The 24,160-nt window shown below is 34.5% G+C and overlaps 2 protein-coding genes across 2 annotated transcripts in view; both read left to right on the top strand.

Annotated features, from left to right (window-relative positions):
* Nucleotides 1–3,020, top strand: part of LOC134855658 (uncharacterized) — a 323,097-nt gene extending 320,077 nt beyond the window's left edge. Inside the window, exons 7-8 of the mRNA XM_063872228.1 lie at nt 2,099–2,307; nt 2,731–3,020. Of these exons, the coding sequence (XP_063728298.1) occupies nt 2,099–2,307; nt 2,731–2,963 (442 nt within the window). The 3' untranslated portion in view covers nt 2,964–3,020. The remainder of the gene's footprint in view (nt 1–2,098; nt 2,308–2,730) is intronic.
* An 11,534-nt stretch (nt 3,021–14,554) lies between these two features.
* Nucleotides 14,555–23,608, top strand: LOC134855037 (P3 protein-like). Its single transcript, XM_063871416.1, has 5 exons — nt 14,555–14,938; nt 15,738–15,909; nt 20,224–20,451; nt 21,087–21,242; nt 23,172–23,608. The coding sequence occupies exons 1-5, from the start codon at nt 14,555–14,557 to the stop codon at nt 23,501–23,503; spliced, it is 1,272 nt and encodes a 423-aa protein (XP_063727486.1). The 3' UTR covers nt 23,504–23,608.
* The last annotated feature ends 552 nt before the right edge of the window (nt 23,609–24,160 follow it).

A 24,160-nucleotide genomic window follows, 5' to 3' on the forward strand; every position in this document is an offset into this window, starting at 1 on the left:
TCTCATTAAATTAATTTTATCTAAAAAGTTTCAATTGGAGTTCAAAGATTTTTAAACTCTTATATTTTTAATTTTGAAATTTGGAAGTTCAAGTTGAGGTTCAAAGTTGACTCTTGCTTTCATTGACTCTCTTACAAAGGATGTTTCACTCATTCCTCCCATATTTCAGAAGCTCATAATTACCTTGACGATCAGTGTTGTTAACCAAACTAGCGTAGTATTTTCTAACCTAACCCGCAAATAAAAGTGTTCATTGAAAATTGAACGTGTTCACTTATTTGGTGGCGTTTTTGCTATCATCACAGTCTAGCGTTGGAATTTTCATAGCAACGGTTCTCTGCTTTGTTTCTGGCTAGTTTTTGAGATTTAATAAGCGTCCGTGGCTGATTGGTTTGTGCGTGAGACTTAGCTCAAAACTATTTCACGCGATCATTTTTCGAAGTGAAGGGGATAAAAATTATCTGTTGCATTTCGCGCGAGTTGCTCTTTCGGTATTGGAGAGAGTAATTTGCCTTCCTTGAACTGAGTTGAATTGAGCTTCAAAAAAATCGAAAATCAAACTGGCGAAAAGGAAACAAAAAATTTCAACATGATCCATATAAATGTCATCAATACGTTCAGTGACAGTTGAACTGAAAGTAAATAGGATTGCTCGCATCTGTAGAAGTTATAAGGAGGTATATACAGCTTTAAAAATCTGTTCTTTTGAAAACAATATCATTGTTTTCAAAATGTTTGATTACAAAACGTTTTTTTTCAGATACGTTGAACAGATACGTTGAGCGGCAGTCGAAAGCTCCAGGGTTTGGCCCTGATGTGAGCAGTCTTATTTTACGCCATGACGGAGGTTATATAAATCGTTGATGTTTTTCCGTTTTTTTAGAAGTCCTAAAAGTTGTTCACGCTCCTAATTGAGTTTTTGCAGTTTAACTCATGATTTTTCAGTCAAATTGTTCGGCTATAATTGCAAAATATGCTCTCCAAGTACGAAAGTGGATTTGAAGTTTAAGATTGCTCAGCGGAATAAAAAAATCTTAATTTTTGATCCAGTTTTTTTTTTTTCAAATTGGGTCAGTTTTATGAAAAAAGAGTGGATCATAAATAAGAACTACAATATTTACACTTTGAAATTCGGAAAATAATTTTTGTTTAAAAAGTTTTTTCTGTATCCTTGCGTTCTTTGAATCGTTTCCAACTGTTCCAAGTTTCTAGACTATGTTCTACAACTTGTGAGATGCGAAGTAAGCCGGCTCAGAAGATGTTCCAAAATGAATTGAGACAGGCTACTTGTCCTATTTTTTACGTTATTAAAGCCGAAATCTATCACTTTGAACTTAAAACAGCCTATACTTTGTTCCTTTTTGGTTTGAATTTATCATTTTCTTCATTTGAAAACCATTCCATTGACGTTCTAAGGCACTCGGACCATTGAGGGCTTTGCCCTGATTTTCCTGATAATCTTCAATTTCTTTTGCTAAATTGACGGAAAAATACTCTCTTGAATTACAGGATTGCTAACTTTGCAAAAAATGGAGGTTGACGCTTAGTTTCAATAAAATAATGAATTCTCACATTTACCACTCACAAAAAAACGACACTAATTTGATACCTTTTTTTGTAGTTTTTCAAATAAATGAGGTTGGCAAATTCGGTGCTACCTAGCACAGCAACCGGCTGTCCTTGTTATTTTTCAATCTTTGTTTTTTCTCCTTTGAGCTGAGTTTTATGTTCTCTAGTTTTGGTTTTCTTGCACCCAATTATTGCCGCCATTCGAACAGATCAATTTCGTATAATTTGTTTCATATCTATAATTTAAACTTAAAAACATCATGGAAATCAATCGCTTCTTTTTTGTTTCGTCTTGTAAGTTTCGCGTTCTGTTGTTTTTATTGTTGTTCAATTCATCTCGATTTTTTTAGAAGTATAAGTGAAAATGATACATGCAACAATGCGAGCATGAATGAAAGTGCTTTAAACATCTGAAAAAAATCTAACTCAAACAAAAATCTGGTTTAACATTATGGTTTAATTTTTTGTATCAAAGGATCACTTAATTAAACTAAGTGTGAGTAAGCCTCATCCAGTTTTCTTTTCTCAGGTGTTCGCGTGTGATCCGTGAGATTTGCCTGCTAGCCGGCATCTCCGATCTGAGAGCCAAGATAGAGGGACCAAATAACACCCTGAAAGTAGTCATGGCAACATTCGAGATACTAGCCAACCAGAAGCCCTATCAGGAACAGGCGGATGAGAAGAAACTTAATGTTGTCAAGTTTAGAGAAGACGCGCCTTTTTATCCCATTCTTCTGGGTGAGTTAAAATTACTTGTCTTGCAACACTGAAAAATTGCAAATGATTTTGAAAATGACTTCGATCTGGTTTAAATGTTTCAAGAACCATTTTTGCAGACATTTGAAAAATGATGTCGATCTGATGACAAATTTTTTCAAGAACTTTTTTTTGTATTTACATGTAAAGTTCAAAAATTGTTCTGCTTTCAAAATTTTCATCAATAACTGCAATTTTTTCGTTAATACATGCAATATAAAGTTATATAAAGGTATCACATGCGAAGCAGGGGGGAGTGGAGATCGTTACTAGGTGCAATATTCATGTAGACGTAGCCTTTAGTTTGTCATTAATGTAAAGGTGTATTATCATCATCAGTTATCTCGGCGATTGGGAGATTATTAAAAATACCGAAACTAGCTGCTATTATTAACTGTGTTTCAGCCTCACCTCAAGACGGACAAACGAGACCAGGTAGCAACTTACCAGCAGAGGGTGAACTGACTTATGACGAATTAGATCAAACGATCTACGCATTCGAACACAGACTAGACAAAAAAGAAAAAGTGAAGAGGTTCTACGGAATCGAACCCTCTTTCTCGCCTTTCCGAAGACCAGGAAAGTTGTATGTGCCTGAGCTTAGAAAGGCAAGCAGAACTATTCTGGACAAACTGTAATGAACTTATTTGTGATTTGTGAATTCATGTCTGTTTAAAATACCTTTTTCCTCAAAAGACATACTTTTTGGAATCGAGGAGACTAATCGCCTTGCAGAAGACCCAAGTTTCCGATTTGTAGTTTGTTATTCAGTAAAAAAATATTCAGTATAGAGCTTTTTTTTTGAAATTGCTCACGCTCATGTTTTTTTTGCGGTTGATTTTAAAAATTCGTATTCATGTGCTAAATGGAAGGCAAACATCGCTCTCCTGTAACTGAAGTGCGCAATCAAAATCCTCTTAAGCGAAGAAATTTCAAATAACATTTTTTCCCACACTTATCAGGTTCCACGGCGAAAACAGTATTCTGCATAATCAGCTTCCATGAAAAAAAAATGTCATTATTTCTAAATTAGTTATCACCTTGCAGAAGATCCGAGATTTTGTTTTGTGGTCAAGATTTCAATGAAAAACTGTTGGTTGAGTTTTTTCGTTGAAAGAAAACAGTCTGAGTTATTTTTTTACATATGTTATAAGCAATGTTATTTTTTGCTTTCATATGTTTAAGCAAGGAAATGGACAATTTTTTTATTTTAAAACCAAATCAATTGATAACAGTGTCCCAAACTTGTTAAACCAAAATAAAAGCAAATTAAACACATCGAATTTTACAATAAATCGCTTAATTGAAAGTTCCTAGTTCAAAAACGAAACACAGTCAGTCAATTAGATCTAGGAAATGAAAACGACCCTATACAGAGAAAGAATTTCATGTTTACAAAATTACTGAAATCCCTTTCAGCATTCATAAATAATTTATCAATTGTGTTGAAAATAATAAGATTAAAACATGGAGACAAAAACTCGAAAGTTTGTCTATGTTTGCATTCAAAATTTTATTTTTAGCTGAGGATCTTTCAGAGAATTTAACAAAATTTTCAAGTAGAGCCTATGTAAGCCTCTATTTTTTGTTTGAAAGTAATCTGTTAAATTTTCTCAATGCAATTCAAATGTTTTTCCTTCTCAATGCAATTTAAATGATCTGGTGCACTTTTTAGGCAGCTTTTTTCCAAATTTTGGGTTTTTAACATTTGATTGAAAAATGTTCTGTAGTTTGAAACACTTTTAAGACTAGCTAATTTTTATCATTTTTGGTTAAATGGGTTGGGATGATTTTTGTCAGGTTCTTTTGACTGTTTTAGGAGTATTTTTGCCAGTTTCAGGAAACTTTTATAGCTTAAGTATTACGAGGCCAAACTGTGCACTGGATAGGCGCCCAATTTGCTGTGTGTAATTTTGAGGAATCCAGAGAAAAGTCCTTAAGCATGGTAAAATTTGTCGGAACAATCAAAGAAAACGAAAAAACATAAGAAGAGCAAAAAGAGCGTCCTTGTTGCGGAATCCGCTAACAGTTAGCAGAATACACAATTTGACCACGTAGGGAAATCTTTTTCTGTTTAGTTTTGTTTTCCGCTTAAAAAGGTTCGACTCAAGTTTTTTCACTTTGTCGCCACTTGGTTATTGGTTCTTAATGCTTGCTAACTCTGTTTCTGAACCTTATCCAAGGCAAACGTATGAGAGTTTTACAGATAGTTTTTTGAATTTTTCAATTATATTTTTCAGCCTAAAGTTTCAAAAAAAAGACCTACTTTTCATTTTTTATCAAATCCTGCAATGCAAGGTTTTAACTGTATTGCAAATTTTGCACGCTCCGCTTTGTCTCATTGGGTCGTTCATAGAGAATCACTTGCGAAGTTGGCGCAGCTAGTTTGAATCTTCCAAAAAAGATATGGGACATCTTAATAATCGTCATCAATACTTTTCGCATAAGCAGTCTCCTTTGTTGATATGACGGTTAGCATTGACACAAGTTTGATTTTTTGTTTCTTGATAGCTCAATTGGACAATTCTGTCTTTTTTTCACTAAATTGCCAAGTTTGAATTATTGCTCTGATGCGTGTATGTGAAAAAATTTTCTGGGGTGGCAATGGTTAGTATGAGCAAGGTTTTTTTTCCATTTCATGATTGGTTAATTGCTCATATAATTTAAAACAAGCTTACTATTATTGTGACAGCACTTGGATTTTTTCATAAGACTTTAAACGCGTTTACTCGAATGACATTTTTTTTACCGTATATGACTGGATTTTGTTACCGATTTCGTTCAGAATTTGTTTGGGACTATAGTCGGATTTATTTTGGACTTTGACCCTTGTTCAGACTACAAGTTTTGAGCGCAAGCTGAATTGATTGGGACACCATTGATGTACCTCGACTCGGGCAAGTGTGTTTTTGATAAATAATATCTCGTTTCACAAGCATTTGTTTTTGCAGGGACGTTTTTTGCAGTAGAAAACAAAATTTCGCCAAATTCTGATGATATAATTGATTGAAATGAATGTTTTTTTTTGTTCAGCCATTTTTCAGCGATTAAATGAATTTTACTGCTTTTTGTGCTGATAAAGCTACTATAGTTCTGCTGGACGCCCTCTCCTCAGAGATTCGACCCCCTACCGACCCAAAGGGTCCCCCTTTTGTACTTTTTTGAGATATCCATATCTAGCGACGGACCACAAAAATTTTCTAAAGGCGCCAAAAAATACTAGTTTTGAGGGATGAGCGCGCGCCAAAAAAACGCAATATTTTGGTCAAAATTTTCCAAAAAGTGCCTAAAAACGCGTTTTTCAGCCTGTTTTTCAAATTTTTTACTGCGGTAAAGAAAGTTTGGCCAAAACAGGAAGAAAACAATGCGTTGGGAGAGCTCGAAAAATCAATTTGGTCGACCAGAAATTTTTTTTTTGAAAATCCCCCCCCCCCCCCCCCCCCCTCGAGAAAATCCTAGATCCGCCCCTGCATGAATTGACACTGTTTATCTCCTTAAATTTGAACAAAATGAGTTTAATTGTTCGATTGTAGGGTATAATGTTGGTTCGAAATTTTGCAAAAAATTTGTATCATAAAAAACTTAGTATCATTAGTCAATTTTTTCCTCATTATTTTTCGGCCAAAATTATCGAATTTCAGAAAAACGATGAAAAATTTTTTTTGTTCATTTTATCCGGCTGTTTCAGTTCAGCACTATAGTAGATAGCTGGTAAGATAGAGGGTTCATATGATTCATATTTTTTTAGCTCACTGAGAAGATTAAAACTGTAGCTGATTCAGAGATAATCAGCTCGGAGTTCGAAGGTTCAACCCTGTTTCTTCAAAGTACTACCTTAGGAGTGAGGTTTTCACCGCTTTCATGTTTCAGTCCTGTTCATGGATATTGTAATGCTCATCAGAGCCTAAATCAGTGGTGGGAAACTGATTTTTCTCTGAAACAACGATTACTACAAACAGCCTAAATATAATCGCGTGCAATTTTTTAAAATCTTAGTTGAATTAATTCGATTATTGTGGCAGACGCAAAGAACTTAAAATTTGATGTCGAAACCGAATCTTTTAAATTTAAGAAAAGTTTTCATTTTTCTATGTAATAAATTACAAACAATGCGTTGCATATGAAACAATACTAAACTGAATATCCACTCCAGAAGCAAAAAAAAACTGTTTTTCAGAAAAAAAGAATGCGATGACTTCTAGGAATAGAGGCAAAAATAGTCGAAGATTCAGAATTATATATATTTTTATGTACATTTTGATAATTATTTACAATTGGTGTTCCATAATTTATCATAACTAGGAATATTTTGGCGTTTTAAAATTTATGGTAATTTTGTACACTTTGGCGTTCCAGAAATCATCAAAATTAGGAACATTTTGGCGTTTTTGGATTTATGATAATTGTGTAGATTTTGGCGTTCAAATCATTCAGAAAATCTGATTAGCAACTCCCGTCGCTTATCTGTTTGATCTGAGATCCACAGCATTGATAGAGGCCGTTCCTATCTTCCATCACATTTCCGTCACAGCATATGTCATCGATTTGACTGTACACATTTGGACCACAGCAATTAGGGTTCGCTTTGGCGTCGGCATTAACCCAGGTACCCTCGCAGCAAATTTTCTGGCCTTGTATGGTCCCCTCGGTCGGGCAGCTTCGTCTGACCAGGCTCTGAGGCCAGTTGCGTCTGTGTTCGTGATGGATTTTGCTCTGGCAAACTAAAAATAGCTAAAACTATGAGAGCTTATGGTCATAAGACTGAAATGAAAATGGATCCTCCTTTTGTTTGATGTAAGCTTGTTCTGGTCAAGTGGCACAGAATTTTTCAAATATTTGCAATGAATAAAAAGCTCACAACTTTGGCAAGTTTTGTTGAATTTTTGCAAAGGTTTTTTTTGACGGAGAAAAAGAACGTTCTAAAGTAGTTACCAAGTACCAAAATATCTGATTGAGTTTTTAGGTATAGCCTTTGCCTTCTTTCAATTTCAGTCCCATTTTTTGTTAGATTCACTGCAAACAATTTTCCAGTCAGAATGCAATTTGCAATGAAACATTGGTCTCCTGTTTTGAATTTTAGATTCTTGTATGCAGCGAGTTTTTCTTCAATTTTCTTTTTCTTTTTTTCTGGAGGCCGGCGATGAAAACTTTTATGATCAAAATTATTCTCGAGAATTGACTTTGTCCAGACTAAATTAGATTAAGTGATTCATTCTTTTCGATGGAACTTAGTTAATCTTCACAATTTTTTTGAAAAAAATGACGAACGTTTTTCAATCAGGTTTTCTTCAGGAAAAGAGTGAACTCAGTTTGCCATATTGCCTTTTTCAATGTCGCCGAGTATACAAAGTCAACCTTCAGACTTTCTACAATTTTTTTAATGATTAAAACCAACAAATTACGAGGTGAGAAAATCCAAATCAATTTCAAATTTATTTAATTATTCCTAGTTATGATAAATTCTGGAGCGTCATATTGTAAATAATTATCAAAACGTTACATATATATGCAAATAATTCTGCAGCTCTTTGACTATTTTTTTTCTATCCCTAGAAGTCATCGCTTTACTAAGCGATCATTGCTGGTTGATTGCTTAGTAATTTATCCTAAGTTATACGTCTCACCTTAGATCGTCAGGTTTTCTTGACAAACGTTATAGTAGAAACAATAGTTAGAAGAGGTATGAATTAATTAGCTGGATAATTACAAAGCACAGGGTTATTATATTAAATAGATGAGTCACTTAATTATTTTTTATCGGTACCAATTTCAGTTTAATTACGCTTACGATTATAAAATATATGTCGATTCGGTGTAGTAAGAACTGGCAAACTCGCCAGATTTAGCGCATTCTCTTTGAAAAAACTTCTTTTTTTTTCAATTTGTTTTCTTAAAAATCATCAAAAACACTTACCAGTGAAAAGGCACAGTGCGAGGGAAAACAAAATTATAGATTTCTGCATTTTAGTCACAGCAGCGTTCAAATGATTTGAGTAAAAATTGACCAAAAAATGAATTAAAGAGTCTGAGCCTCAGGTAAACGTTTTTTTTTTCTTCAATCAAAGAGCATCAATAACGACAAATGCTGAAGGCGGAGAAGTCGGCACAGTTATACATCGGATCTAACGGCACCGCAGTAATAAATTAAGAGTTAATAAAATATGGTCTATAAACTTCGGCAATTACTTCGAGAGAATATTAAAATTGTGATAATTAGTGCAGAAAAAAATTGTCTCAAGAGTTTAAAACAAGATACCAAGTACATGCGAAGTGACATGTTTTATTGTGTAGAACTTAAAAATGCTTTTGATTCTGTTGTAGAATATCTAATTAAAAAGTATAGCTGTTTGAATGTTCCAACCACTCTTTTTGCAATAAAACTTGAAAGAAAATATTCAATTTAAGCAGTGACAGAGGACTAAATTGATCAAGGAGCTCTAGAAATCAGTTGGCAATAGCAGCTACAATGCTAAAAATTGCAGATTACTTTGATTAGAAATACATCGATTAGGTTAGAATTATTTTCAGTCAGGAAATTAGTCTGAAAACTGAAAATTTTCTATATTTTTTGTAGAATTTAAAGTTTTCATAATCAACTTCAAGATTTTGAACAGTATTGGACTAAGAAGAGATACGATAAGCCTTCTGAACCCTAAAATTTAGTAAACATAAAACATAATTTCATATTTTTTCAAACTAAATTGTGGTTAAATTGTAAGAAAATGGGGAACGGCTCTTGATATGATGGTTGTGTGTTCGAACCCCACTTCGGTTCCGGTAAGAGGGCTCTCAATGTCGTCCCCCTCTTTAAATTGAGACCGACTACGGCAAAATGGATGTCAACCCCTGCTCTAGGATGGCCGGGTAGTGGGGGTCACAGTTGTTTTTTAGCCCCCGGCTCAACCCACTGCAGGTCAACCATGGGGAAAATTGTCATTCATTTTACCGTAGCCGTTCCCAACTGGCACCCCAGTAGGAGGGTTTTTCTATAGAAAATTATAATTTAATTATTTGGCTGATTCTTAAGCAGCAAAACAAATTTTAGTTTAATTATTATATTAGCCAGAAACCTTCGTTTTCGATGCGTTTGCTACTCTGCCAATTCAGCTTTAATTACAGACACCGATCGTTAGTCGATAAACACACCCCCGGCCGTGGCGAAGTGCTCACCTTGTGTTTCCTTTTTTCAAATTTGAGCACATGTCATTGCTGGACCAAAAAAGAATAGTCGAGGTTTGTGCTGTGCACAAACTGGAAACATACCGCAAGCACGGTCGAAACATATCTTGCTTGGGTTGAGACGGCCGAAACATAGCAAATATCGGTCACCTCGACTTTAGTGAGCACCTTGACGTGGATTTTTCGAGAAGCTTAGAAAATGTTTACTTGTACAGACTTCTTTAAAAACACACACACACTTTCCGTCTACGGGTGTAAGCCTGAATTATGGAAAACTTACAACTTTCCGAAAGATTGAGAATTGATTTTTTGAATCCTTAGATAAACAAAATTGCTCGTATCAGGGCGAGGCCCTGAATGCTCAGACTGCCTTTTAAGGTCTATGGAGCAGGAATAACACGAACAATTGAATGTAAAAAAAATGATTTTTTTTTAAATTTGAGTTTTTTTTGCAAAAATTCATCCCTCCACACGCCATATAAAATACAAAAAACTAGATTTCGCTCCAAGTTACATATCAATTATGGCAGGTAAACTTCCTTCAACCTATTTGCAACAATTTCTGGAGCCCGTTACATTCCGTTACATTCCGTCCCAAACATTCCGTTACTTTCGTTGAGAAAGTCGGAACAAGAACTCAGATCAAATATGCGAGAAAACCACTGTTTGCTATTATTGCGAAAGCAATGTCTTTAATGACTAGCAATTTGTTTCATCTGGCTGTTTGCTCAGTCTCGACAGCAAAGGCTATAAAGAAAATAAAACTGTAACAAAACTGCTCGGAGAAGAGTGTAAAGGGTGAAGCTCTGAATGTTCCGATTGACTTTTAAGGTCTATGGAGCAGTAATAACATGAAACAAATTAAATGTAAAAAACTGATTTTTTTTTAAAACTGAGATTATTGTGAAAATCAACCCCCCACATGCCATATAAAGTACAAAGTGATAGAGTTTGCTCCCACTAACAAATCATTTTGGCTAATAAGCTTCCTTTAACCAATTTGGAACGATTTCTAAGACGGATTAAATCTCCTTTTACGCTTTATGAGCGCAAATTATCGCACGTTAATTGTCCCAAATTGGGCAAAATGGCAATCTTTAAACCCCCATAAATTTGCGGAAAACAATCACAGGTGAATTATTTTTTCAAATTTAAACTCAGGACAATATTACTGTTCATATGATATTGAAAAAATCCGCCAAAATTGGCTAGTTAAAAAGTCGAAATTTGTCTTAAGAAAAAAACCCACCCCGAGAACAAACATTCCGTTACTTTCGTTACAAAAGTTAGAACGACAAAATATGATCAAAAGTGTCTTTTCACTCCAGATTTAATTTTTTCGAAAAATGATGACAGAAGAAACAAATGTTTTTTGATGAGAAAAACTTACAAAGTAAAGTCGAATTCCTCAAAGAATAATTGAGCTTAGAGTTAATGAAAATCACTCAGAGGTTAATAAATTGCAATTAAAAGATAAAAATTTTTACTAAGAATATCAGATGAATCGTTTCAGAAGTAAAAAAGAGCCATTTTACCCGAGGTTGCAGAATTTTTTAAAGTTTTTTTACGCATGGTTCAATTATCAGCGCCATTACTAAAGCTGAAATTTTTAAATTTATACTCAGTAGCAATTTAATTGTATCTTCTATTCTTTTGAGTTTTTGTTGCTCAAAATCAATTATTGTTTTTCCTTCCATGTATACATGTATAAACTCGAAACTCTATAAGTTAACAAAAATCAGAGTTTTTATTTGTTTCTATCAATAGTTGCTGTGAGTTTCGATCAAAAGTTGAAGTGAGCGTTTATAATTTTGTGATCGCATGGTTCGTATGTGTTTCAACGACAATTTTTCGATGTCAAAAAATAAGTTCTAATTACAGTTTTTGGTCAAAGAGCGTGTTAGATTTTAACTTTTCCAGCTTGAAAAGGCCTGTATCATCAGATACAATAATTCCATTTATTGTTCCGACTTTTGTAACGAAAGTAACGGCATATTTGCGCTCGGGTGGTTTTTTTTCTTCAGACAAATTTCAACTTTGTAACTAGCCTTTTTTGACAGAATTGTTTCATATCATTCGAAAGCTATTGTTATCTTCAGCTTAAGTTTGAAAAATTATTTCACCTGTGATCATTTTTTGTAAAGTTATGGTGGTTTAAAGATTGCCATTATGGCCAATTTAGGACAATTAACGCCGGATATATTTCGCGCTATTAACGCGTAAGCGGAGATTTAATCGGTCTTAAAAATCGTTCCAAGTTAGTTCGAGGATGCTTATATTCCATAATTGAATTGTTAATAAGAGCAAAATTTATCAATTTGTACTTAATATGGCGTGTGGGGGATGTTTTTACAAAAAAAGCTCATTTTTTTCAAATTTGTTTTATTCTATTACATTGAAATTTTTAATTTTATTACTGCTCCATAGACTATAAAAGGCAGTCGGAACATTCAGGGCTGATACGAGCAGTCTTGTTTCTACTTTTAGATCAAACTATCGGCATCTCAACCCAGAGGGTTAATTTTATTTTTATTGTGGGACGGTTTATCTGAGACATCTTGTATATTGGCTAATGTTGTCCTCGGCTGTTTCTTTTAGAAGAAAAGCTCAATTTGAAAAACCCAGGTTGAAAAAAAGTTAATGATTTTACAATTTCATACAATGAAAAAACTCATACAATTTCAAATATAGAATTTTTAAAAGAAAAGTTACTAAATCAGCACTTTTTTACACTATGAGCACTTTTAAGCTTTTTTTTCCAGCTTTTTGTCATAATGTTTATCACAAAAATTTTACGGAATTAGTTTGAGCATTTTTCAATACTATGGACTTGTATGATATTTCATACGTTTTTCATATTAACAGCATCGGTTGATTCTTCACTCTAATATAGAAAAGTTATTCAACGGTGATCAGCAACTTTTGATTTTCATTTTGTTCTAATTGCTAAGGATTACTCCAAGCTGGAAAGAAATGAACTGACTTTTGATTAAATATAGAGCCCATTGCTCTAAGCTATAGCAAGTTGTAAGTTAATGTTTCCTTAATCAAAAACAAAGCGTCAGGAACCTAACATCAAAACTTACGCCCGGCCTGCAGATACGCGTGAATTCTCCTCAGTGTAACAGTTGGACATTATAGAATGGAAAAATCAATCACCATTACTTTAAAAAGGCGACATGAAATATAAAAAAGTTGCACAAACTTAATCAATAACAACATATGTTCACTGCAATGAATCGAATCGCCTCAAAAACCACTCTTTTTCTTGTCAGTCAAAAACAGTTGTTGTTCAGTAGATCTCATCAATTATTTGAGGTTAAAAGATCATTATGCAACCAATTTTAAGCCAAATAGTACTTAATTGTCCTACATTTTACATATTTTTCATCTTTTTGGGCTCTTTTCATCCAGGGAACTGCACCCTTGGACTTCGAATTGAAGGTTGGACCACATTACGACGCCAAACTGCGTTGTAAATTTTGTAAATTGTAAGCGGATTCCGCAACAGGCTGAAAACAGATTTGTCGCGGAATATGCAACTCGGGCAATATTGCTCGCTACGGAATTGTTAACATAAATAATGTTCCGACAAAATTTACGTTACATGGTATTTGTGCGTGGAAACTACTGAATCCACTCACATTTTGGAACATGTTTTCCCCTGTTTTCCCCGGATTCCACTGGCCCTACCGACTCCAAATTGTGCGCCTATCCAGTGCACATCTTGGCCTTGTAATGCATTATGAGAAATACCACCCCCAAAAACCCTAGTTGACGAAAGATCTTTATCTTCTAAAATCTTGCAAGATACTGTTCCTGCAAGAGTCTTGAAAAAAATTTACTTGCAAGATATTTGAAAGTTATACAAAAATCTCTCAAGATCTCGCAAAATGACCATTTTTGATGGAGTAGCAGGGAACTATTTTTAAGTTTTTGCAGTTTTTGTTTAATTGATGAAACTTTCGAACGATGTTTAAACGAGGACAAAACACAACTGAGTTCAGTCATTTCAAAACATCTGACAAATACGCAAGCAAACTTTTTGTTCAAAATACCAAACTTCTCAGAAAAAAACTATTTTCCGAAAATTGTCATTTGCAACAAGGAGATAATCTGGTTCTTAAGGTCACAAAGATTTATTCTTAAGGTCACAGCGAAACCAAAGATGGCAGAAATCATGTCACGGTTGAAGAAGACGAAGAGCACTTGTTTACAGTCTCGTCAAATGGAAGTCATTTAGTAGATAGCGTAGTTTGCAGAAAAGAGAAAAAAGGAGTCATCAATTTGGAAAGACAATCACAGACATTAGCAGAGACAGAATACAAAATAATTGGAATTCAATTAGGTACGTTATGAACTTTATTTAGTCCAACAAGTCATAAGAAAGTGGTCTCAGGAAATAAAAATGTAGTTATTAGTTTTGATTTGCTATTATGACGACTTGTTACCACGAGTGGGAAGGAGTTATGGCGTAAGTCTTTGTTGGCGTTCCGATTTTGGTAGTCTCAAGTGGTGTCATAATAAAGCGAAGCCCAATTGGCCGCAATTCGGATACCAAAAAAAGTTGTTAAAAAATTTCCCCAAGAGTTGAAAAAAATTTGTTTCTTGCTTTTCAGCAGATACATTTCTTTCACAAGATACACAAAAAAAATTTCAAAAAAATTTATCGAATTTTGCTCGGTCAAAAAAAAATAATTGTTTTTGAGCATCTCTTGAAATGTTTTGCCGCAAAGTTTTTTTTTGTTCAGCGCTAGCCATCCCCCATCCCAGCACCGGGTAAATGTAAGGGGTTGTTGGACCAAAAAAAATGTCATAAAATAGTGCCAATTGGGGGGAGGGGTTGGAGGGGGCCTTTAGGTGGCCAGGTGGTATAACCCTTGAGGGCTCCTTTTCCTCCCCCACCTGACATGCAAAATTTTGAAAGTAAGTCATTTGTTCTAATTGTCCGATTGCTATAAAAAATGACATGCGGACTAATTAGGCCCTGACAAACATACTTACTCTTCATAGTTAACCTTGTAAAGTCCCCTGTTACAACTTGAAATTAATGGGTAGTCGAGGTGGGTGGGGGAAGGAAAAAGAGTCTCCCCGAGAAGCTATCCGTGAACTCCTTCCTGGTTCTCATTTTGTTTACTTTCAAGGAATAGACGTGGTTACGTGTACTTACGAAGAAGCAGAAAGCGACAGTCCAACTGGTGAAACAAACACAAACACAAACACAAACACAAACACAAACACACAGTTAGAAGTGTGGGTGACTCGAAGGGAAACAACCATCGACAAGTTCTTCGTCCCCTTCGTCTTCTGCATGGTGGCTACTTTCAACTTGGCCTTCGGCACAGAAATAGCTCTGAATGATCTGAAGTTCATTCTCATGCATCCTCTGCCTCTGGCCACCGCTGCCATTTGTCAATTCATCATACTACCCCCGGTTGGTTACTCATAAATGGTGACTCTTTAACTAGTTAGCCTTATAAGGTCCGCTCTTATCAAGGACTAATTCAACGATGAAGCTTAAACTAAATTCATTACTACTAACTGATAAGCCCTTTTTATAATAGGGGGTGAGATAGCTAGCCCAAATTAGCTTATAAATAATCGTTAAGCTCTTTTTCCTCCCCCTCCACCCACCTCGCATGAGCTTCAATTTTTTGCAGTAACAGTAGGCTTACAATGGTGAGTATGAGACCAAATATATTTGTCATGACCTAATTGGTTTGCATTTCAATTTTCATATGACAATTGGACAATGTGAACAAACTTTTTAATTGTAGAAATACGCTGGTGGGGAAAAACAACAAGCAATCATTAAATTAGTTATTTAGAGAGATGGCTATTTTCAGGAAAATCATAGGGGGACCAATAATTAAGGAGATCCGAAAAGTGGAGCTTATTTGATCAGCAGCCGCTGACCCAGATTAAGCCATCTTGTGAATATTACAAAATCTTTCAAGATTCTAAGATTTACCAGATATTACTAAAGAATTTACAAAATATATGAAATAAAAATTCTAATTCTCACCAATTTCTGTAAAGTGCATCAAAAGCTCTTTCAGCTAATTTTCAGCATTACCACACTTAGGTTGTGAAACATTCATAGCGGCAGTTTGAGAAAAGCGGCAGTTGCAAAAACGGGAGAAATTTAATGGCACTGCGATTATTTAGAGAATGATAGCCAATACTTTTTGAAATTCTGATGATCAATCATCAACAATAGATATTTTCTTCAGCTGGGTCTGGGCGTGACGAAACTGATGGGCTATGAGCCAGACGTGGCGCTGGGCATGTTGATGGTGTCCTGTGCCCCGGGGGGAGGGGACAGCAACGCCTTCAGCTACTTGGTGGACGGAGAAGTTCCCCTCTCTATCGCCATGACTTTCTTCAGCACCCTACTTGCCATTGGTCATTTTAAAAAAAAAAATTTTCTGAATTCTTTGACTTAACTTCTTCTTTTTTTCTTCTTCTTCAGATGAGCACTCCATTTATACCAATTGTGGGAAATTAGATTAAATCAAAAATTCAGATCAGAATACCACCATTTGTTTTGGTGGTAGGCCAACAAGCCGACGGGCCAACAAACCGAAAATAGGATTACCATTCCTGCAAGCCGAAAACCAATAGTGTTATGCAAGATAACAACAGATTATCATTGTTGTTACAATTGTTACGTAACTCTGATTCAATTTCGGCTTCCAGATATGGCGGTTTGTTGATTATCCGCCTTAATTTCATATATGGTGGCGAGTCACCCTTTCGTAATTTTTTTTTACAAATTCATTTGCTCATTTATGAAAAAAAACAATATACGCAAGCCTCACGCCTGAATGAATTTTAAATGACACATTGCCAATTCATTGCAGTTTCTATGCGGTAGATGCCTTTGCGCGACAAAAAAAGTCTGATTTCAAGTTCATACCAATCTGTTATAGAGGTATCTGCTCAAAATTGTTTGAATAAAATTACAATGAACTCAGTCAAAATGACCAAAAGTTTCAAATCAATGAATCACAGACAGAAATATGTCTCTGTTTTTCCACTAGATCAAGTTAGGAAGATATCTATCTTTATTTTCCGCTATTTTTTTTTCTAGTTTGAACTGTGTTGCAGATTTGGTTTTCGTCTGATAGTTATAAAAATGACTCTCTAATTGAATGCAAGCTTCTAGATTATCTGCGAATCAGAAGTCAATCAAAAACTTGGAAAATATTTGACAAATCCGAAATCTATCAGTTTTTGTTTAAAATCAAAACGAAGTGAGAATCTTTCTCTCTCTCTCTAAAACTTTTTAGTATTTTCAAAGGATGCCGTCTTTAATTTAGCTATTTAATAATATTCAATTTGCCTTTTAAATGTCTTAAAGAATAACTAAGCTAAGTGAATTTGTTAATCGAGTCTTTTTTCGCAATTCTTCAACTTTCCCCTCTATGGTATTTAGTAAAAAAAAATAGCGAGCTCTATATGAAGGAACTAAATCATACTGAATTTTCACCTCTGTAGCCCCTCCCAACCCTCTCCCCAATGGTTCCTAAGGAAGAAAACCCCGCCCTATAAAAAGGTTAATTATCAGTTAATCATTTAGTTTTGTGCCTCTTTGATAATCCCCTCATTTGTAATAGGGGGCCGCATTGGCAAAACTAAGATTGTAATTGATTATACTCGATTTTTATACAAATTTTCTAGAAGTACAGATTCGATTGTATGCAACCCAATTAGACGCCAAATTGGATAATAAAGGGGTTTTATACAGTTCTATTTCTGTCTCGTTTCGGTACTGAGGTAGATCGGTTTCGGGTAGCTGACCGATTAACAACATTTCAATTCATACGTAAATTAACCGTAATTATCGGAAATTACAAGTCAACAAAGAATAACGAACTGCCATAAGTTTCGGTATTTAAAAGCAGAATTCAATGTCATAAAATACGCAGAATGAAAACATTAAAAAGTCAACTTTAAAATGGCGCCTGAACAATTTGTGAATTTTGTTTCGATCTTTAAGTTTTCGACTTTTTTCACGCACTTCTTCGTTCACCAGAAAGCTCATCAGTTGTGACCTTGGTTTTTTCTCGCTATGAATTCTAGCGAGAACAAGTTCAAAAAATCAATTTTATAGTTAAAACAAGACTGCTCGTATCAGGGCGAAGCCTAGAAAGTTCCGACTGCCTTTTAACGTTTATGGAGCAGTAATAACACAAACAACATTAAAAAATTAAATGAAACAAAATAAAATGAAAGTTTTTTTTCTAAAATTTGAAATTTTTTCTATGAAAATCATCCACCCACACGCCATATAAAGTACAAAACAATAGATTTCGCTCCTTGTAACAAATCAATTATGGCAAATAAGCTTCTTTCAACCAATTTGGAACGATTTCTACGACAGATTAACTCTCCGCGTACGCGTTAATAGCGCGAAATATATCGCGCGTTAATTGACCAAAGTTGGCCAAAATGGCAATCTTTAAACCCTCATAACTTTACGAAAAATGATCACAGGTGAAATATCTTTTCAAATTTAAGCTCAGGACAACAATAACTTTTGAATGATATAAAAAAATTCCGTCAGAAATGGCTAGTTAAAAAGTCGAAACTTGTCTGAAGAAAAAAAACCCACCCGAGCACAAATATTCCGTTACTTTCGTATCGAAAGTCGGAACAAAAATGGATTTTATTGCGGTAAGAAATCTGTATAGAATCTGTAAAAAATCGATTGTAATGTATTTTCTACGAACTCAAAAAAATCAATTATATTGTCTAAAAAATGAAATTATATTGTCTAAAAAATGAAATTATATTGTCTAAAAAATTAATTGTTCTTTACTTAGAAGCGTGCTGTTTGAAAACTCAAAATCAGCGACACAAATCATGATAATCATCAACCATATCAAAAAGACTTTGGTGACAAAAGTATACAATAAAATCATGAAAAAGATCAAAATAAACAAATTTTTGAGCTCAAAAGTATGCAATAATCTCATGAAAATCATCAATACCCAGGCCAAACAATCTTTGCAATCTTTGTCATCTTTGCAAATCTTGAAGAATCTTTGAAAAATTGTGAAAAAAAATCTTTAAAAACTTGATCGAAGAAAATACTTTGATCGTGTCAAAAATAAGTCTGAAATAATAAGCACATATAGCACGGTCTTGTTCAGCTACCGTTGTGAATCATGTCAAAAAACTACGAAAAAAAAAATTTAAGTCATCAGATTTCAATTCTACTGAACTGTGAGGATTGCTAAACGCAGTTTTTCAAAAAAATCTTGTCTGCGGCAGAACAAATGATTGACAATTGAGGCTGAAGGAGACCAATATAATGTTAACTGCAAATCAAAATCAAGAACTCGCCTCAGGGAATCTATTTTGGCCCGAGAAAGTATGAAACACTAAAAAATTGAAAATTTTCGGGGTTTTCTTTTTTTTTGGAAAAAAATACCCTTTTTCCAGTTTTTTTTTCAATTTCACTCTTCGCCCCACAACGGGCACAAACAATGCCCAGCAATACAGTGCTGATTTAAATTAACCGGACAAAACGAGCTAAACTTGAAAATTAAAACGCATTTTTCTCAAATTGGGTTGAGTTTAGGTGAAAATTCATGATGACAAAACTTGCTTAAATTTTAGCAGAATTAATATGGTGTAATTTGTTTTGCAAAATTCGGGCCCAAATTTTTACCCCAAAAATGGGCCATTTCGGCGTTTCTTAGTTAATCAGAAATTACGCCAAAAATACCCAGTCGATCACGGACATAATTATATCAAAGTGAGCCTCTTACGTAGTCCAACAAACTTTAACAAGGGTATATTCTCCAGAAAAAAAAGCAAATCGTCTAAAAATTGTTTTTAAATAAAAAGTTGGTATTTTTTATAGTAAAAGCGACCTTTTTGTCAATCAAACAAAACTAAATTAACTTATACAATGTTTTGGAGAAAATTCCCTTTTTAAAGTTTGTTGGGCAAGGTAAGAGGCTCACTTTGATATAATTATGTCTGTGATCGACTGGGTATTTTTGGCCTAATTTCTGATTAACTAAGAAACGCCGAAATGACCCATTTTGGGGTAAAATTTTGGGCCCGAAGTTCGCAAAATTAATTACACCATATTAATTCTGCTAAAATTTTAAGCAAGTTTTGTCTTCCTGATTTTTCACGTAAACACAACCCAATTTGAGAAAAACGCGTTTTAAACTTCAAGTTTAATGCGTTTTGTCCGGTTAATTTAAATCAGTACTGTACAAATACTTCGAGCAGAAGAAAAATTGTCAAATTTGCCTTATTTTGACAATTTCATGTTGTTTTGATCGTTTTTGGTTATTTTCAACAAAGCAAGACAAGTAACAAAAATTTTTTCTACGTAATTTTGAATTTTTTCGTATAAAAATTCAACCAAAAAAATAGATTTTATAGTGCATATAATCTCTATAAAATGTGTATATAATCCCTATGAAATCTGTATAAAATCTGCATATAAACTCTACCAAAATATGTACGTAAAATTGTTTTTCGGTGACTATCGAATCGATAAAAATAAGTATATATTGCCATTGATTGTAATTGATTTAATTGTAAAAAAAACCATTTTTAGTGCATAAAAAACAAAATAGCTGAACTGTAAATTAAACTTGCGATAGTCGATTGCAATCTTAATGTTGCAAATTCGGGGGTAGGGGCGTAGTTAAAGAGATCCATAAAGAGATACATTTGTTCTTCATACAGGTACCATGCCTCTAAATCTGTTTGTCTACGGCAGACTCATCTCAGACAATCCATCCTGGAAGCCACAAGACATTCCCTACCTCAGACTGGCACTCACTCTCCTCATTCTGGCTGTTCCGGTCTGCATCGGAATGGTCCTCCGGAGCTATCTGCCTCGACAGACTAAGCGGGCTATGAAGATGGCGAAGCCTGTGATAATTGGACTCTTGTTCATTTTCTTCTGCCTAGGTAAGTTCTAACATCATACTTAGTTGCTCACATTAATCTTCTAAAAGGTTGGGATTAGAAACTTGCATTTTTAATTTCCCTCATAATAACATTTTCAAGATTTTATACAAGATTTTAAAGTTTTTTCAAACACAATAAATTGTTTCAAACATAGTTTTTTAATAAATAAGATTTCAGAGAAGCAAACAAACTACTCTGTTCAAGTCACACAGACAGCAAAATTTTTTTGTTGAGCATTATCAAAAGATCCCCAAAATTTGAGCAATTAAGTGCAAAGAAAAGTTTTGTTCGGTTTTCGAATTACATGTAATCGTGTTTTGAAAATTTGTTGACACTTTTTGCAACGATGATTTTTAAAACTGGTAATTGCGATATAAGGAGGGAACGCGCCCACATGGTGCCTTCAAGCGGGCTGTAAGACCTTCAGCGTCTTTTTATTTTCGATGCAGGGTAATTGATGAACTGTAAATTGCATTGGCATAACATACGGTTTGTGGATTATCATTTTAACAAACTGTATATTATTAGAAGCATTAGAAATCATTACTCAGAGCTTTACCAAACTTATTTCTGGACTTGATTTCTTCCAACAAAGTTTTCCGAATTATTATTTTTTGCTGAACCATCTTTTTTAGCTATCATTCGCAACCTGTTTGCGTTTGAATTAGTCTCTGTTCGGGATGTGGCCGGGTCCTGTCTGCTGCCTCTAGGGGGAATCACCATAGGCTCCCTGTTCGCCCTCAGTGCCCGACTCAGATTCTCACAAGTGAAGACAATCGCTCTAGAAGTCGGTATGTGGTGATTGGTGGTCGCCTTAAGCAGTGCTGATTTAAATTATTTGGACAACAGGCACAAGAATTAAAACTTCAAATGCATTTTTCTCAATTTGGTTAGATAATTCGTGAAAAATTATGAAAACTAAACTTGAAAATTTTACAGGAATTTAAATAGTGTAAGTTGTTGTGCAAAATTTGTGCTCAAAAGTTACGCTGAAGCTACTGGAAGAATTACTGCCCAAACTATATTAAAGGGGCATCTTACGAAACTAAGCAAAAAGTAAAAAAGGTACAACCTTCAAAAAAATGCGCAAAACGTTTAAAAAATCTGCAGAAAAATAATTGTTTATATAAAAAAACGGACATTTTTTTCTATCAAACAAAAAAATGCAATTTATACAATCCTTCCTTAATACCATCCTTACTTTTCGTTGCGCAACAAAAGATGCTCACTTACAAGATAGTTTTGTCTGTAATTAACTCGGTAGTTATGGTGTAATTATTGATTGACTAACAATTTTTGGTGCCCGAGTTTTGGCCGGCAACTTTCACTACACTAATTCAAAACAGTATAGGTCGTCCTCTTTTTTCACCAAATGTCAACCGAATATGAGAAAAACTCGTTTTGAACTTCAAGTTTTATGCAATTTGTCCGGATAATTTAAACCAAAACTAGTTTAATAGTTTTTAAGAAATTTATTTGACGACGTCTTAATTTTATGAAACAAGACTGCTCGAAGCCCTGAAAGTTCCGACTATGTTTTAAAGTCTATGGAGCAGTAATAACAGTAAAAAAATAAATGTAATAAAAATTAAAGAAAAAAAATTGAGATTTTTTTGAAAATCAATCCCCACACGCCATAAAAAAAACAAAGTGATCAATTTCGCTCGAAATAAAAATTAATTATGGCAAATAAGCTTCCTTGAACCAATTAACAACAATTTCTAAGATGGAATAAATCTCCGCTTTCGCGTTAAAAGCGCGAAATTTATCGCTCGTTAATTGTCCCTAATTGACCATAATGGCAATATTCAAACCCCGATAACTTTACAAAAAACGATCACAGGTGAAAACTTTTTTTCTTATTTAAGCTCAAGACAACGCTACGTTTTCGATGATATAAAAAACTCCGTCAAAAAGGCTAGTTTAAAAGTCGAAGTTAGTCTGAAAAAAAACCCACCCCGAGCACAAATATTTTCTTGCTTTCGTTACGAAAGTTGGAATAATAATTCTGAATGTGGAACCGTGACAAAAGCGTTGAAAAAACAATTGAAAACTATAATTGGGCTTTTTGATGACGTTTTATATTTGCCTAATTTCGAGACAATCGAAAAAAAAACAACACATGCAATTTGAATTCCAAACTGAAGCACATTGAACATTTTAACCAATTCGCGCACAACACATTTTTTTCGTACATATTATTGCAATATGAAGCGTTTAGCCATAACGGTATGTAAAGTTTTTGCAACTAATGAAGCATGTTGGCAAAGAAATGAAGAAAATGTCTCTATCAGTTGTCGTTCCGACTTTCGCAACGAAAGTAACGGAATGTTTGTGCTCGGGGTGGGTTTTTTCTTCAGACAATTTTTGACTTTCTAACTAGCCATTTTTGATAAAAGTTTAAAATATTAAAAAAGTATTGTTGTCTTGAGCTCAAATTTGAAAAGTTGTTTGACCTGTGATCAGTTTTCGTACAGTTATTATTCTTATGAGGGTTTAAAGATTGCTATTTTGGCCAATTTGGGACAATTAACGCGCAATATTTTTCGCGCTATTAACTTATCATTTTTCGAGTTATATTCAAGTTATCATTCAACTTTTTCATGTTATTACTGCTCCATAGACCTTAAAAGGCAGTCGGAACATTCAGGGCTTCGCCCTGATACAAGCAGTCTTGTTCGGAATAGCATTTGGTTACCAACTAAGCAGGTTTGTTTCAGGAATGCAAAATGCAGGCATAGTTGTTGGTATGGCCTTGCTCGCTTTCGACCAACCCCAAGCGGACCTCAACGGGATTCTACCCATTTTCATGGCCCTTACCCAAATGTTTGTAGTTCTACCATTCCTAGTCACACACCTCGTGTTTCGCAAATTTAACTGGTACTACCGGGAGAATTGTGAAGAAAACAAAAGTGCCATGAGAGCCGAACGGAGGATATTTGATGCAGCAGTCAATAAAAGAGACTCGAATGAATTGAAAGATGCTGATTGCCCTGATAGTGGCCAGCAAAACCCAGCTTATAATGCTGACTTTACAATAGCCACTAAATGAATATTTAGAGCCACTTTTCGCTTCTGGCGCACTCTTGGAATTTAAAAAGTGATATAACACGTACAGCTATCGGTACAATTGTTTTATGGTGATCCCTGAAAAAAACCTGAGAGAGGATTTGGTATTTCTTGAGACTATTTGTAAGCAAAAAAAATCAAATTAGTAAAAAATAAACACAAGCTTCGCATCCATGCTCAAGATTTTCTCAAAAAAAATAGCGAAACCTGCAGCTTGCGCGAGAATTTATTTGATTCTGTATTGACACCGAAACTTTAAGGTTGCGGCAATATGCTTTAGATTATGAGCACTTTTAGTGTTTTGGGACGTACCCCTGTATGACAATTGTACCCAGCTTTTTGATGTTTTAATTAATTAAAATTGTGATCATTTGTATATTTGAAGTTATAACGGCAGAAAAATGCCAAAACGATATGTTTACTGTTTTGGATTTTACCAAAGTTTGGAACCAAAATGGTCGGAAAAAAGCAAATTTATTTCGTAATCAGTAAATTCATATATCAGTTTGCTAGAGTAACTTATAGCCGGAGAAGAAAGCAAAAAACCTAGGTCACACACTCAATTTAAAGTAACCGACTGCTGTAATACAGAACGACGGCAGTTGTGGTGATAAAATAATTAATTGCATTAGGCATTAGT

Source organism: Symsagittifera roscoffensis, chromosome 10 (assembly GCF_963678635.1).
Source record: "Symsagittifera roscoffensis chromosome 10, txSymRosc1.1, whole genome shotgun sequence".
NCBI classification, from domain to species: domain Eukaryota; kingdom Metazoa; phylum Xenacoelomorpha; order Acoela; family Convolutidae; genus Symsagittifera; species Symsagittifera roscoffensis.